The sequence below is a fragment of the Mustela erminea genome, chromosome 4 (assembly GCF_009829155.1).
Source record: "Mustela erminea isolate mMusErm1 chromosome 4, mMusErm1.Pri, whole genome shotgun sequence".
NCBI classification, from domain to species: Eukaryota; Metazoa; Chordata; class Mammalia; order Carnivora; family Mustelidae; genus Mustela; species Mustela erminea.
The window spans coordinates 147,551,476-147,568,609 of NC_045617.1; the positions used below are offsets into that span (position 1 = coordinate 147,551,476).

Consider the following 17,134-nt stretch of genomic DNA (forward strand, 5'->3'; position numbering starts at 1 on the left):
TGATATCCCTACATGTAGATTTTTAGGGATATTTATCCTATTTGGTGTTCTCTATGTTTCCTCAATTTGTAGTTTGGTGCCTGTTTTTAATTTGGGAAATTCTCAGTCATTATTATTTCAACTACTTCTGTTCCCTTGTCTTCCTTCTCCCTCTGGCATTCCCACTGTGCGGATGCTCTACCTTTTGTAACTGTCCCACAGTTCAGGAATATTCTGGTCTGGTTTTCTCCTCCATTCCTTTTTTTTTTTTCTCTTGCTTTTCAGTGAGAAATTTATATTTACCTATCTTCAGGCTCAATGATTCTTTCTTTAACTGTGTCCGGTCCACTGATGAGCTCAAAAAAGGTATTTTTCATTTCTGTTACAGTGTTTCTGATGTCTAATACTTCCTTTTCTTTCTTAGAGTTTCTATCTCTCTGCTTACATTACTCATCTGTTCTTGCATGTTTTTTACTTTTTCCATCAGAGTCCTCAATATACTAATTAGTTATTTTAAATTGTCTGGTAATTCCAAAATCTGTGTCATATCTGAGTCTGGTTCTGATGCTTGTTTTGTCTTTCATGATGCATGTCGTAATTTTTTTTTTTTAATTTTTTGTTGTTGGGGCACCTGGGTGGCTCAGTGGCTTGGGCCGCTGCCTTCGGCTTTGGTCGTGATCTCAGGGTCCTGGGATAGAGTCCCGAGTCGGGCTCTCTGCTCAGGAGGGAGCCTGCTTCCTCCTCTCTCTCTCTGCCTGCCTCTCTGCCTACTTGTGATCTCTCTCTGTCAAATAAATAAATAAAAATCTTTAAAAAAAATTAAAAAAAATTTTTGTTGTTGTTGAAACTGGATATGATGTATCTGATAACAGGAACTGAGGTAATCTAATCAGGCTTTTAATGTGCAATTTTATGTTAATCTGGCTAGAAGCTGAGTTATGCTTTAATCTCTTCCCATGTCCCTGTTTTTATCTCCTTGGTTACTTTGGGGTTTCCCTAGAAATCCTTTCTTAAATAAAGTATCTTACAGCTTTGCTCATTTGTAATCTGCTGTTACCACACTTGATGTGCTGGTACGGTATTGGGGAAGGGAATAATTCTATAATCTTAAGATTAAATTTAGGTTTTATTTAGTGGGACTGAGTTCCTGGGCTGTGACCTGCCAAAGTACTTCTTGGCCATTTTTTTTTTCCCCCTTCCCTTCTTTGAAATAGGAAGGCTAGGATTGTTGTCTGCTTTGTCAGATAAAGCTCTGGTAGAGTAGTTTCCCCCAAGTGTAAGCCTCTGTTATAGACAGCAGAATGCTCCAGGTATATTTAAAAATGGCTACTTGTTCCTGTCCCCCTACCAGAAACATGAGAGGATTTTTGTCCAATCTTTCCTGTGATAACTTGGTGGGGGGGTCTTGGAGGTGAAGCCCATGAAGGGGTCAGGACTTCGCTAAGAACTAGGCCCCTAGGAGTTTTTAACTCTTGGGCTAGTCCACACTAAGCCTCCAGCAATTCCTCAATGGCTGGTTAAACACTCCTCTGAGTTACTGGCCCCATTAGCTTCTGCCCTAAGTGAGCTGATCTTGACTTTGATTCACGGTGATTCTCTGAATCCCATCTGTCCAGTTACCAGAGTGACAGTCTCCTTTGCTTTTGCCTCAATTCTCTGATGGATCTGAGAAGAGTCACCGATTTTCTGTCTGTTTAGCTTTCTTCTTGTTGTGAAGAATGGGAGTATGATGAGCGCCAAACTCTTGATCTGTCGAGTCTAAACCCAGAAAACTGGTGTCTCTAGGATATGTCTTTTTTTTTTTTTAATTTATTTGACACAGAGAGAGAGGGATGACAAGTAGGCAGAGAGGCAGGCAGAGAGACAGAGGGGAAAGCAGGCTCCCTGCTTCCGAGCAGAAAGCCTGATGCGGGACTCGATCCCAGGACCCTGAGATCATGACCTGATCTGAAGGCAGAGGCTTAACCCACTGAGCCACTCAGGCGTCCCAGGATATGTCTTTTGTTACATGTCTTTTCCTTTGGGAAAATATAAAGAGGTCTAACATCTTTATGTTGCTTTGTGGTTTAGAAACTTTTTTTTCCGCATGCGCTAACTGGTTTGGTCCCTGGGCACCACAGGCAAATTACTTCATCATCCCATCCTTTGGTTTTCTTATGTGCAAAATGCGGACATAACAAATCTATCTCATGGATTTACTGTAATAGATTATCAGTGTTAATTTATGTAAAGCATTTATAATAGTGTCAGGTCCCCAGCACGAACTGTATGTTAAACATCAGCTAAACATGGTTCCTGTCTAGTTGTATGTTTTATAGAGACAAAGAAACCAAAGTTCAGAAAAATTAAGTAACTTACGGAAATTACAAAGCTGAAAAGAGTTTGATTTAGTCAGATTTTTTTCTTTTTTTTGTGAAGATTTTTTTTTTTTTTTTTAGAGAGAGAAAGAGCACAAGTGGCGGGGTGGGGGGAGCGGCAGAGGGAGAGGGAGAAGCAGGCTCCCTGCTGAGCAGGGAGCCCAGTGTGGGGCTTGATTCCAGGACCCAGGGATCATGACCTGAGCTGAAGGAAGATACTTAACCGACTCAGCCACCCCAGTCAGATCTTTTGAATACAAATCTGGAATGATTTCCATTGCCACATCAAGGCTTTCCCTCTCTCCACCCCCTACCTTATTCCCTTTTATTCAACTAAGTCTAAGGAGCATCCAAGCAGGCAGGCCAGGCACTGTGCCAGCTGCTGAACAACTAAAAAGATGAAAAATACATAGGTTCTGCCTTCAAGGAGGCACAGTCACTAGAGAAAAAGATATATGGAGTCAGGTACCTTAAATGACATCACAAGGCCAGTGACGGACAAGGACAGGAAATTCTGAGAAGATCCCCAGCACAGGGGAGGAAAGAGGCTCTGAGAAGTTTCCAGATGTGCTCACACTTGCATTCAGCCTCGACAGACACACACAGTAGGTAGTGGGGAAAGCACGAGCGTCAACCAGACCGGAGCAGTGATTGCCAAATTTGCAGCCACCAGGAGAGTATGCAAAAACACAGATTGCTGAGTCCCACCCCCATTTCTGAGACCCAAGAATATGCATTTCTAACAAGTTCCCTGAAGTAGAAGCAAAGAGGCAGGCTATTAAGAGAAGAAGGTAGCAGTGGATAGGAGGCAGATCCTGGGTGGAATTTTATACCAATTCAAGGAGAGAAGGTTCTATTTTAAAAGCCACTGGGGTTGGGGGGGGGGCGCCTGGGTGGCTCAGTGGGTTAAAGCCTCTGCCTTCACCTCAGGTGATGATCCCAGGGCCCTGGGATCAAGCCCCATGGTAGGCTCTCTGCTCAGCAGGGAGTCTGCTTCCCCGCCCCCACCCCCACCCCTGCCTGCCTTTCTGCGGACTTGTGATCTCTGTCTGTCAAATAAATAAAATCTTAAAAGGCACTGGGGGCCGGGGATGGACTGCGGAGAGGTAGGCTTAAGATGTTAGTTTGTTCCAACGTGCCATGAAAGAAGATGGCTCTTTTTGACCGTGACAAAGAAAGCAAACAAAAATCCTGCTGAGAAATGACGAGCCTTGAACAAAGCCCTCCCTGAGAGGGAGACAGGGGAAGAGCACGAAGGAAGAGGATTTGCTGCACAATCTGTAAACTGGACAATGGCATGGCTCTGGAAGACGTGGGGAAGAAAAGTCAAGCGTGGGAGGGAGGCTTGGATGGTACCACATGACGGGCAAACAAAGAAGGAAGAAACATTTCAAAGATGGCCCAGCGACCCCCACAGGAAACGTGGAGTAGGCTTCTTCAGATGGAAAATCCTTGAGCGCATCTAAACACGGAGAAAGGTAACCATAACCACAGAAAGAGAAGGATGGAGATGCGGCAGAACCAGAGAACGCCTTTCGGGGCCAGTTTCCGGCCCAGGCAGAGACAGTGGGCTCACAGGCACATGGATGGCTCAGCTTTGAAGGGGGGGAGCCCGTCGTCCTCTGGGGTTGCCAGAAAGGAGGCGGGAAGGGGTGTGGAGTGAGACACATCTATAAACAAAGATGGTAAAAGGAGATCCCATCCGTAGCCTCAGTTTCTTAGTAAGAAAAGAAGGAAAGTGGGGCACCTGGACGGTTCCGTCGGTAAAGAGTCCAACACAACGTCGGCTCTAGATCTCAGGGTCCTGGGATCGCGCCCCGTGTCGGGCTCTGTGCTCGGCAGGGAGGCAGCTTAAAATCTTCTCCCTCTGACCTCCCTTCTATTTTCTCTCTCTCAAGTAAATAAGTAAATCTTACAAAAAAAAAAAAAAAAAAAAAGAAAGAAAGAAAGAAAAAGAAAAGGAAGAAAGAAGAAAAGAAAAGGAGGGAAGGTACGAGCTGCCGAGGAAAAAGTTGTGCTGGCCCTCCGGTCCACACATTCTCGGAAGGACGAACGAGAAGCTGTGCGTGCCGGCACGCCGATGGTCCAAATGTTATTCCACTTAAATTTTAGGACAAGTTTTCATCTTTCCTATGTCACTCCTCCCCCAGTCAGACAGGATGTCCGCCGTGACCGCAAGAATACAAGCTCAGGGGAGAAAAGCTTCGGGAAATACTGAGTCCTGTTTGTACGTTCAGAATTATTACTAACAAAACCCGATTCAAACGTGAGTTGATGACCATGGAGCTAGTGATTCTCCGGTACCTTTTGCAAAGCCTCTTCTGTTTTTTCAGGGTTTGTTTTCAGGGCTTGAGAAGCGTCATACATAGGGATCGGCATGAATCGCAATGTATAGTTCCTAGAAAAAGGAGAAAGGTATGCTTATTTTAAAATAACACCCCACTACCTTCATTCAGCACTCTTTTTTTTTAAATCCCAAGAGAGCTGCCAGTGTGTATTATAAAATTTCAAACTCACAGCCTATCTTAGAGCCCTAGTTCACAAGCCCACTTTCTCCAGGGTATGTGTGTGTGTGCACCCACGGGAACCCACGGCACCCACGGCGGGCACCCGCGGCAGCCCGTGCTGTCTTCTAACAGCAACACGATTGGAAAGCATCTGGTTTTGTTGCTTTCAAATCCAGATTTTCAAACTGGGCTGAGAGAGAGTGGCTAAGAGGTTAAGTCCAGCATCTGCCGGCTACTTTGTTTTCATCACCAATGGATCTGAATGTCCTCAGAGCCCCACAGGGGCCCTGTGTGACAGGCAGCCCCCAGCCGAGAAAGGAAAACTAGGAAACAAAACCAAAACACCTGCATGCAAAGCAAGGACAGGAGTATCAGCAAAAAGTCTGTTCAGGCTCTGCACCCCTTTCAACAGGGAGGCCCCCAAGCAGCCACGATCTTTGGAAAAGCTGCCTGGCTCGGGCTGCCTGGCTCAGCGCCTTGACCTCTGCAGGTCCTGGCAGGCCCCTCTTGCACACGGCCCATGTCTACAGACTCTCTGCTCCCAGCGAAGCAACCTGTGGAAAACTGTGTCCCTGGATTATCTCCTACTGCTGACCAGCTACTGAGACCCAGGAGGGCAGGGGGGAGTCATCTCTGTGTCAGGCAAACAGCACGGAACCCCAAATTTACACCCTGGCTTTGGACCCCACCCCTCACACCTGCTCCCCGACCACACACTCCCCCGGAGATGACTGCTCTCTCCTGCCCCAAACCCATCTGCCCTTTGCGACCGCATGGCACTCAGGAACAAAGACCTTTGGAGCCACATGGGAACAAGTGGGGTCCCATCGTGCACTGGGATCCCACAGTCGGCCGCCCTGTCAACACTAAGCAACACTCAACGGTGTGATTCTTGTGGATACGGAGGACTTCTACTAGAAGAGTCAATGAACAACTCGCTCCCAAAATAAGGTACTAATCATGAAGAACGAATAAAAAGAAAAAAAAAGAAGCAGGCATCTTAATCATAGTGGTCATCTGTATGGGTGCTACCTAACGGGGAAAAAATGTCTTTCAGTCCAACATAAGGGTGGTTGAACGCAGGAAAACGTGCTGCCATTTCCATGACTTCCATTTTTTCACCTTGGCCTTGTTTTAGCAGAACTGTTTTTGTTTGGTTTCAGAGGGGCCAGCCAACTGAAACGAGGAGACAGTGGATCTGTTTTTGAGCCTGGAGCATTTTCCTTGGCCTCATCCAACGGTAATCACGCGGCAGACCAGCACACTTTATTTAAATCAGATGGGGTTCTGGGGCCACTGGCATCGTAGAGCAGCGCGTAGCTAACAGACTAAGCCAGGGAGTGCTACCATCAATCCAGAAATGCTGAGTACCGGGTGCGCAGGTTCTTGGCATCCCACAAAGACCAGTGTGGGCTGAGGCAGTCCACAGCAGAGGCAACTGTGCTGTTCGCACCTAAATGTAGCTATTTGTAAACAACTGTTTCCATTCGAAGGTTTCCTGGTGCAGTGGGAGTAATTATAGGCGGAAGGCTGCAGGCAGAGGCGGAGCAAGCTGCCTTATCCGTATTTAGTGACCATCTGTGGGGGCAGCCGCGGTGACCTCCTGGCTACATCAGAACCCTGGGATTTAGGACTGGAGCACACTTAGGGATAATTAACTCTGGCACTCTCCCTCTATAAAAGAAGAATTAATCAGAAAGGAGCCATGCTTTGCTCAAGAGGATAGGCGTGGTGGAGACAGAGCTGGGGACTGAATGGAAGGCTTGTATTTCCAGGCCTAGGGTTTTATCCATGACAAACAGCCAGGCATGAGCGCTCCACCTGGGAGGCCTCACACGTGAAGGGGAATCTGGGAAAAAACACCGACAGTGAGCATTCCCTGACCCCTTCCCTAGGGGACCAGCTTCTGTGCTACTGGTTCCTTATTTCCCACCCACATTCTGTAACCTCTCATTTCCAATGCTGCAAACCTGTTTTGATCACTCCTGCCTTCAGAATACAATATGAGGACGGAAGAGCTCAGAAAGAACCCGATTTCTAGAATTTCTTCCAGCCATCTTCGTATTATTGCCTCGTTTTGTTAACTGGCAAAGTAAATCTGACAATAAACAATAATTGTAGGCTTTAGTTACCACGGTAATAAAGAAAGCCTTTGACAGTAATGAGACTAACTTGAGCCTGCTATCCCTTGATTTTGGTATTTTTTCGAGAGCTCAGCTTTCTTTGCTCCACTGTATTCAAAGTTGTCATAATGGGCAAAAAAGACAAGACTGATGGAAAGAGAATGCAAAACCACGAGGAAAAGCCAGGTGAATACTGGGTGGGCCTCTCAATAATTAATTAATTAATTAATTAATTAATTGAATAATTAAATGGTCTCATTTAATCCTCACGACTGTGAGGGATCCCTGCCCTCGTGGCCCAATGAAGAAACGGACCTCAGAACAAAGTCCGTGTCTTCTGGGTCTCATGGCTGGGTAGCATCGGCTGACTCAGACCTAGATCTTCTGGATCCAAATTCCTTGCTACCTCCATCACCCCACAGGTTCTTTTGTATTGTTCCAGAAAGAAGTCGCAATTAAAACTTACTTTTCCATTGCAACAGCTATATCTTGAAAGCCTTGTGCTGTAATGTTGTTCTTGTCCCATATGACAGTCCTGTTGGGAAACCACATCACATAAATGATCAGACACTTAGGGATGGAGGAAATGACTCCCCCCAGTGAAGATGAAACTCTTACAGACAACATCATCTAGATATTTTAGCACGAGAGGCAAGGAATGACATCAACTTAGTTTTAAACGTGGCAAGGATGAGCATTTCCGCCGAAATTACATTCTTAACCCATTCACTGCTCACACAGTGAGAAAACCATACTTCAAAGCAGCAGTACCCTCATTAACTTGCCATGATGTTACCCAGTGCTTGGTAGCCAGAAAACTCTAAAATGTGATTTCTCTGATACTCTCTCAACATATTCTCCCAGTAGCATTCTAGTACTCATGTCGGAAATGAGAACTGTTTATAAAAGATTCTGAAGAACCCCTTGTCCAACACAAGAATTTTGGGTCCTGAGACTTTTGTCCATTCTAAGTAACTAGAAGGAATCCAGTCATACTGTCTTCTGTTTTCACCATTGCCCTGACATGCTACGACCAGTCATCCCAGAAAGCTCTCACTCTGCTTGTAAACCTCTGATTTCTACAAATAAGATGCTGTTTCCTTTCTCAACAAAGAATCTATTTTGGAAGAAAAGTACTATTTCACTTTCAGAAAGTGAACACATCAGAGGTATTTTGGTGTTTGCGAGTTCACCTGCTACATGAAGCAGCTTTTATTTGTCTGATCCAAGAATCACACTTCTAACTGCTTTCCGTTCCTGATCTCATGGACTTTCCTTACATACACTCGGACCTTCAAGAAACGGTTGCAGTTTTTGGCCTTGGTGTAGATGGAAGGTTCAGGAGGGTAAGGGAAGCATCAGGAAAGAGCCCCTTGAAGAGCAAATGTGAGTTAAGTATTTGTTCACCGAGCTGCTGGACTCGGGAGTGGCTGGAGCTCTCCGAAGGACGGACAGGAAAGTGGTCCTTAATAAAAGTGATTACCACGTAGCCAGCCCTTAAGAAAAGCCACAGTTGGGAAATGCCACGAGTGGTCGAAAATCACCACCCAGAACAGCTAGCCCCCAGGAAGAACCTGCCTTTAACCAGGGCACCTCCTGCGTCCCTCGGGTTTTAAGTCTTTATACTGGCAGCAGTGGGGGAGGGGAGGTAAGACAGGCCCACAGCCAAGGATGGAGGTCGGTGCGCTGGACCAGTGGTCTTTCATTCCAGCTGCTGACACTGTGAAACGGGACCCTGCCCCAGTCCGCAGGTGGGTTTTCTGCCATAGTGGAAACCTTTAAGACAACAGCTCATGGGAATCACAAGGTCTAACTTTGGGCCCCGGCCCTCCAGCCTGCAATCCCAAGTGTTTTGACAAAAGACTTGAAATGGTTGCCTCTGCTTCCCAGCTGGCTTTCCCCACTGGGCACAGCCAGCTCTCCAATGCCGGGGTGGGGGTGGGGGGGCTGGGGCTGGAATCTTTTTCAGAACTTTCTAAGGCCCTGCTGGGGGCGAGCATCCTTGTGTCAGGGCTGAGGGCCTGACCCGCATACCTGAGCTTGGTGTTGATCTGAAGTGCTTTGGCTAACATCTTCGCGCCCATGTCCCCCATGCCGTTCCCGCTGATGTCCACTTTGGTCAGGGAGGTGTTGCTTCCCAGGGCGTTGATGAGGATGGTGACCTCGGTCTTGAGTTTTGAGTCGGCCAGGGACAAGGACTGCAGGGGCTGAGGAGGGGACGAGAGGCAGCAAGCGATGACATGATCTGACGGAAGGGGCTCCGCTCCCTGTGACCCGTTTCATGGAGAATCACTGGGGTAGGGAGCGGTACCCCCTATGCGCACTGCGCCCCCCAACCCAGCACTTTGCTTTGAAACTCCGGCTCAAAGACGCTGATGGACAGGCCCCGAAGGTTCTGGATAAACACAGACCCCTTGTGTTTCAGTGCTGACCCCAGGCCACCTCTGTCCACCTCTCTCCTAAGGGAAGCGTGGAAGGACACTGTTGCTTCCCAGGGCGTTGATGAGGATGGTGACCTCGGTCTTGAGTTTTGAGTCGGCCAGGGACAAGGACTGCAGGGGCTGAGGAGGGGACGAGAGGCAGCAAGCGATGACATGATCTGACGGAAGGGGCTCTGCTCCCTGTGACCCGTTTCATGGAGAATCACTGGGGTAGGGAGCGGTACCCCCTATGCGCACTGCGCCCCCCAACCCAGCACTTTGCTTTGAAACTCCGGCTCAAAGACGCTGATGGACAGGCCCCGAAGGTTCTGGATAAACACAGACCCCTTGTGTTTCAGTGCTGACCCCAGGCCACCTCTGTCCACCTCTCTCCTAAGGGAAGCGTGGAAGGACACCTGGAGTGGCAGGTGTCCGCTCTTTGGAAGTGAGAGGACCAGAAGAAATAAATAAGGAAGAGTCCACAGAAACTCCTGAGCTTCTGCACGGCTACGCTATCCCTTTTTACCCGTTCTATTTTTACGCCAGGTGAAGTGACATCTTAAAATACTAGCAGAGGACAAATGCAAAATAAAAGCCAGCCAAGATCAGTAACAGCTGGCATTTACTGAACATGTACCGTCCTTAACCACCGGTCCAGCTTTTCACACGTACTTACTCAGAGAATCACCCAACACTTAGGTGCTATTATACTCGGTATTGTTATCCTTCTCCCAGATGAGACACAGAAAGGCTAAGTGACTCCAGCGAAGTCACAGAGTTAGAAAGTGGCTGAACAAAATGAATTTTGTACTCTGGGCCCCTCGTAGCTTATCCTTGACCCTTTTGATGACCCTCCTCCACTTTATCTTAGAAGAACCAATCAGAAGACACACAATTTTTAAGAAAAGACAAAAAGTCAAACCATGTGGCCCAGAGGCAGGTTCTGTCTGCCCTTGAGGAACTTGTTTAGGCCTCTGGCCCAGCCCCTTTGGTACCTGAATTTGCAATCCCTGAGTTCAGCCAGAACGGAATTAAGGAAGTAAGTAAGGGGAATTCTAGAACCCAAACCAACATGGCCCCGACTGTCCGAACTCAGTCTTCCCCGGGGGATCTGGACGTCTTCCGGGTTGCTTCAGGTGGTCTCGAGGGGCCCAGCCATCCCACACAGTTTTAGACGCTATCCCTTTTTACCCATTCTATTGTTGATAGAATAGAAGGACACCCAGGTGTCCTTCCACGCTTCCCTCAGGAGAGAGGTGGACAGAGCTGGCCTTGGGTCAGCAATGAAACACAAGGTGTCTGTGTTTATCCAGAACCTTCGTAACTTACTCCATATGCACGCTGACATTACAGTGGAGGGGACACCAAAAACAGTGGCTTGGGCCGTCCATGCTCCACCACAGCCCCAGGGTTCAGGGCTTTCGAGATGTGACTGGAGACGCTGCCTGGCGTCTGTCTGTACCCACACTCGACCACCAGATGCTGATCGGGTCAGGATGCATCAGCAACAGGGCTGGGGGAGGCCGGATGGGGACGCTAGTGGCTTCAAGACTCCGTCACCCACAAAGCAACGTTACGCATTTGACTACAGTTCTACCAAGTGACCACGCTTCCCGTCCTCCCTGTCCAAATCTGGCCATGTTTTCTAAACTTCGTACAGCTACAGTAAAAATCACAAGGGAACATATCAACGGGACTCAAATTTCTGAAATGAGATGACACTGAGAACCGGACAGCCCACTGATGCTTAGACATAAGCAGCTTCAGCGAGCCTGCATTGATGCAAAGGTCCCACACTCCAGGAAACAGAAAAAAACTGAACTACAATGCTTCAGCCTCGGGAACCTTCAGGTTTCAAATGAAAACAAATGTGGTGTTCCTTTAATAAAAAGCTCGACTCCCAACTCTCGTCATTTCAGTAATCTCTATTCAACTACTACAAAAATGATACATTACAGCTCCTTCCTCATTCTGGAAAGCTGCCAAGTCTCCAAGCGAGTAAGCACTGATTCCAGTACTATAGTCAAACTCCAATACACCCCAGTTAACGCTTAAAAATAATAGGCAGAGCCATTAACGCGAACGGAACAGCCTGAACTGCACGCATATTTATAAGGTCACCCCTTCCTGACTTCCTGCACTTTCGTGGAAGCATACTGTTTGAAATCTTACTATTTCTTTTCACAGCTGAACATGCTTAATCCGAGATTCTGTCTCCTTGCTACAGGCATCCCCAGGAGAAAGACGTTCGCTTCCACTGGTTACAACATGGGTTTGCCTATAATACTCCAAAACAAGATTCCCTGTCATCTCGGCCCCTCCGCGTTACTGTCCCAGGGCTCGAGGCGCAGTGGCCTGACAAGCACGGTCTGTAGTTGAAAGTGACACGGGAGCCCGGCATCTAGATTGTTCTAACCAAATAGAATGTGTAGCATGTAGCGAAGACAGTATTCTGCGAGCCGTCAAAGAACAGATTCTATACACACAAAGTCGGGGTGTACAAAGCAAGCGATGCTTTTATATATGTAAAAATCTTCAAAAAATAAAAAGAGAGCCCAATTGTGTCAGTCACAGGTGGAATTTTGAGAGTCACAAGCCTCAGCTCCTAATCATTCTGAATTGTTTTGCACATTACTAATTCAGAAGTAGGAAAAAATAGAAGGTAATTGCTTTTTGAAAAAACCACCTACTTTTCAGTGACATGAACACAAAGAGCTTTCTTTCCACTGTATATGATTAGTGCCACACTTCTCCAACTTGCTAACTTGACACAATTCATGTTGATGGAGGAAACTTTTCCGCCTGCAAATATGGTTTGAGGTGTGTTTTAACTATCAAGATTGTTTTTAAGTGAGGGACTCTGGAAATTACAGAAACAAAAGACCCTTGTGTAATAAGCAAAATGTGAAATTTTAAAATCTATTTGTCATAAAACGTAAATTTCCCAAAATGTGCCCTAGGAGACAAGTATTTGTGGATGGACGGCAAATGTGATGCTGCAATATTGGCTTCCTCGAGCTTTTAAAACTGGGCCGAGACTAGGAAATCAGAAACCCAAAGCAGGGTGGTAGAAAGTTCAATTAAATAGGCAAAACTGTATCAATTCTGATTTATGACCCGAATTTTAATAACCCAGTGAAAAAAGTGACAGAACAAGGACAGTGTTACCAAATGAGGACAAAGAGAAGGGCCCATATTCACTAACAATAATGAGTTTCACTTCTAGCCCATAGGTTGGAGATTATATTCATACAATGAAGAGGCAGGACAACCGAATTTTCTCCCGCCCTCCAGGTTACAGACACACAGAGAGGTGTGGGCAAGGACAGGCAAGGAGAAGTTCCAGTCTCCACCTCTCCTGGCCCCTTAGCTTGCTCAGAAAAGGTAGCTTCCAGTCCTAATAGAGTTTGCTACTACCCTATATGGAACTCAAAAGGAAGAAGAACACTTTTAATTTAAAAATGTGTCATATCTCACATGATTCACAGAGGAAATCACTCTTATGACCTACAACACAACTGTCACAAAACATTAATTATGTGAGTCTTTGTCGGAGAACACACGTTGATTTGGGTTTGAGGAACCGTAAAAGCTGGCTGGTGGCCAAACAAGACTCCAGTAAGAACGGACAAACTCTTCAGAGCATCATTACAATGTAAGGCACAAAATATACGATACACCAGGTTTAGGTTAAAGGAATTAATAATGGAGTGCTTCTTGCTCTGTCCACAAAATCTCTTTTTCCTGGGGTGCCTGGGTGGCACAGTCAGTTAAGCATCTGAGTCTCGGTTTTGGCTCAGGTCATGATCTCAGAGGTCATAAGATCCAGCCCTGGCTCCAGCTTCTCGTTGAGCGCAGAGTCTGCTTGAAATTCTCTCTCCCTCTCCCCCTCCTGCTCATGCTCTCGCTCTCTCTAAAAAACATCTTAAAAATATGTATCTTTTTTTCTTTTTTTTCTAATGCATTTTAAAGGGCAGCAAGAGAGGATAGGGTTTAAAATTAAATTTCTTTACCCTGAACCGCGTCTTGGCCAGGAGCAACAAAAGGGAATACGAGTAGCAGGAGGACACTAGAGCTCTAGAAGAAATTCAAGACAGGTGGCCAGCTTTCTTAGTCTTTTATAATTCTGCATAATTGCCAGACGAATTCAAATTAGCAAGATGATGTTTCCCAGCATGATATAAGGTCAGAAAGTCAACTAGATTGAAAAAATTCTCATGCCTACAGATTAGTGCATCAGCTGAAGTCAGGAAGTGGTAAGTCTTATTAAAAGACGGGCTTACAAGTCAATTTATACTTCTTTTAATCTTTTAGTTACAATCTTCCTTTAATTAGGAATGAGTTGAAACGAAGAGCAAGCAATTTTAAATATATTCTCTGACTGTACTAAAGCATAAATATTTATTTCATTAAAAAAACAAGAGAAATGGTGTCTACAGATAAAATTACCTGAAAGCATAGCAACATTAACTGGAATTAATACTCACCGATTCCTCGTCTTGAATCATCTGTACTAAGTTGTCCAACACAGGGGTCAGATTTCTAAAGAGATTTTAAAGATGTGGACAGTGGAATCAAATCAAAAGCTCTCATGAGGTTGCTTAGTTTCATCATTGTCATATTAAAAAAAAAATTCAAAACTCTTACTTGGATTTCATATTATTAAAATTTTTGCCTAATGCCAGGTGCTGTATTGATCTGTTTTTACTGAGCCACACTATTAAGGTGGATAGGTCAGATTCTAAACCTGGAAAGAATCAGAGTAAGCAGATAATCAAAACACACATGTATAAATAAATTCTCAGCTGGTACATAATTAAGCAAAGGTGACATGAACTTGGGTGACTTTCTGTACCATCCCGAGGGCCCTGGGATACTAACCTTCCATTTTCAAAGGAACTTTTTCACTCTCTTTTCAAGTCCTATTATTTCATAGGGATAAACTCATTCTCAGCTAAGACTTAACCTAAATCTCATATACAATCAGTGGCTACGTCCAGTCAGCAAGGAACAGGGAAAGGATGGTTCTCATCTCTGCCCACGACTGTGTAAGAGAAGATGCCAACATCCCGTTGGCTGGTAGGGGACTCCAGTGGCCTATGCCAACTAAATAGGCTCCCACTCACGCACTACTATAACTGGCAAAAATGAAGCTACTGAAACAGTTTCTGGGTAAATAAATAAGGATTTTATTTTATTATCACCAAGAATGCAGAAGGTTAGACCAAGATCATTATCAATATTCTGGTGACAATTTTTTTTTTTTAACTGACTTGTTCTCTTGCACTTTTGGCCGTGGTATCAACTTATTAAGACTTTGGCATTGACGTATGCCATAAATAAATTCTGTTAAATTTAACAGTCCTATTAGTCAAGAAGCGAGGTAACATGCCCATTAAGGTATTGTCTAGGTTGGGCTTTCTGTTTTCCCCTTACTAACTTGCTTCAAATACTATTTCTGTTTCTTTTCTGATTTCAGACTTACCGTTATCGGAGATATCTAAGCTGGTGATGTTGTGGATCTCGGCGATGCAGCCTTCTAAGACTTGTGCGCCTCCTGATCTCAGCTGAAGAAACAGAAAGGACGTACGAGGTAAAGGGTCACCTACTGGACGTGGAGCCAGAAAACATGAAAAGCAGGAGATACAGTCTCTGACGTTGTGCCAAAGGCTTATTAACTCTGTGGTTACCATCAATGGTAAAGAGCCAATGACTAGTCATTGCTACTGGTCCCCATAGCACTGAAATCAGGAAATGGCTAGAAAAAGAAACAGAAAGATGGGGACCATACTCCCCGTCAGCATGGGCAACGCAGCCTCCATCAGCCCACAGACACTGTCTTCGTTTCTGACTTTTGGAAACCTACAAATCCCTTTTATGTGTGAGAAACTGGTATGGATTTTGTTCGATTATTCCAGATTTCAGGGCCGAAATCCACCAAGTAACAGCAAAACAACCAAAGGAGACAACGAAGATGAAGTCTTGTTGACTGTCAGCCACTGCCTGAAGGACCCAGCCCGGCGCCCCACTGAGGCGGGGTGTGGTCACACGGTTACAAAGCAAATGGCGAAAGGTGATTATGAAATGACTTGGGCAAACTCATTGAGCCACAGAAGAAAAAGATGTTAGATCAATTTAAAATATTATTATGGTTGGCTTATAGCAAAACTAATTCTCATTTCATGACCTCATTTATTTTAAAGAGACAGGCAACCTATAAAACTCAATACTTTGTATCCTTTCCCATCAAACCAAAAGCTACCTACAGAGGTCAGAGTATCTTTTTATTTTCCACTCAGCAACTATGCGAGTTCCTCTTACATGTAAAGGATTTTAAAGGATGTAGATTTCTCCCAAAGGGACCTATGGCCCCTTTGCTTGGCAAACTCACTATTTAACAAGGGAAAGAAGCTATCATTTATTGAGAACCTATTATGTACCAAGGGAATATGGTGGCTTCCTTACTGATAGAAGAAAATTAAAAATGTATCTAAATTTCTATACCAAGTGTAAAATGCAAAATGCTACTTCCTAGAACTTGTGCAAGTTTAGATGTAAGAATTTAAAGAATCCTTATTTCACTATTTTAGATGCAATGTTTTTATGGCAGCTGGAACCAAAAGGGGCCCAATTCCCTGTCTGGAAGAGTTTTTGCACAGATCTTTGGGACTGCCCTTTATCCCGGAGTATTTTGGTTGGGCTGTTTAAATTCAGCCTTTCCCACTTTCTCTGGTAACTGCAAATTCCTCTGGGGGGCCTGTCACACAGGGGAGTGTCACACAGGGACAGACCTGGCCAGGAGGCTGGTCTACACACTTGAGGGAAACCTAGACCAAGCAACACCCAGTTTATTGGTTGAGGGGCTTTTACCCAGTGCATGGAGCAATGGCCAAGAGTCAGCCGGTCGTTTTACTACCCTTGGTTGTCTTCCCAGGAACTCTCGAGCTTACCCACAGGCCCCGAGCCAAGCTTTACTGCATCATCTCTAGACTGGCCCCAGCAGCTGCTACTCAAAGCGTGGTCCATGGACGGGACGCAGTCTGCAAAGTTTGCTACTGGTCTTAGCCACAATACATACAGAAACTGACTATAAATGCTAAAATTATCAATAATTTTAGGTCTGCTGTGTCTATTAACAAAAAATGAGGGCTTGTGTTTTTTATGTCTTTTTAAATCTTTTAAAAATATATTTTTATTATATTTTTGCGAAAGTATTGGTTTTTGATAAACTAGACATTTTTTTTAAAAAATGGTAACAACCAGGTTCTTCACCACAAATCATTTTGAGCAGCAAGCCTTCAGAGCACAGCTTGTTAATACTGGAAGAAGTGAATGTATGTTCAGGTTATGTCAAAGGTAAAGCAAAAGATATTTCAGGCAAACACTTCAAAGGAATATAATTTGATATTCAGAGCATGAAAAGACGATGCTTTTGAGAAGATAAACATAAGTGCCTAAGTCTCCACAATCTGATTATTTGCTGTTAGTTATGTCTCTGGTGAGAAGTAAAATTTCTACCAGAAAAATCTCGACTTGTTACTATTATCAAGTACAGTAAAAATATTCCATTTACAAATATGGAAAGTACAGGTGACATTTCAAGGGCTCGATGCTGTTTATTTTACAAATACTCTTGACTGATAATATTTGTAGTACATACCCATAAAATGAACATTTTCCAATGGCTAAAAAGCAATCGAATATATCCACAAACCCTAATTTATTGATTCATAAAGTACTTACACAGT

The 17,134-nt window shown here is 44.9% G+C and overlaps 1 protein-coding gene across 1 annotated transcript in view; it reads right to left on the minus strand.

Moving 5' to 3' along the window:
- Positions 1–17,134, minus strand: part of CARMIL1 (capping protein regulator and myosin 1 linker 1) — a 300,014-nt gene that overhangs the window by 89,845 nt on the left and 193,035 nt on the right. The window contains exons 18-23 of the mRNA XM_032341268.1: positions 14,872–14,953; positions 14,034–14,133; positions 13,874–13,928; positions 9,001–9,173; positions 7,433–7,501; positions 4,641–4,734 (exon numbers count right to left, since the gene is read on the minus strand). Of these exons, the coding sequence (XP_032197159.1) occupies positions 4,641–4,734; positions 7,433–7,501; positions 9,001–9,173; positions 13,874–13,928; positions 14,034–14,133; positions 14,872–14,953 (573 nt within the window). The remainder of the gene's footprint in view (positions 1–4,640; positions 4,735–7,432; positions 7,502–9,000; positions 9,174–13,873; positions 13,929–14,033; positions 14,134–14,871; positions 14,954–17,134) is intronic.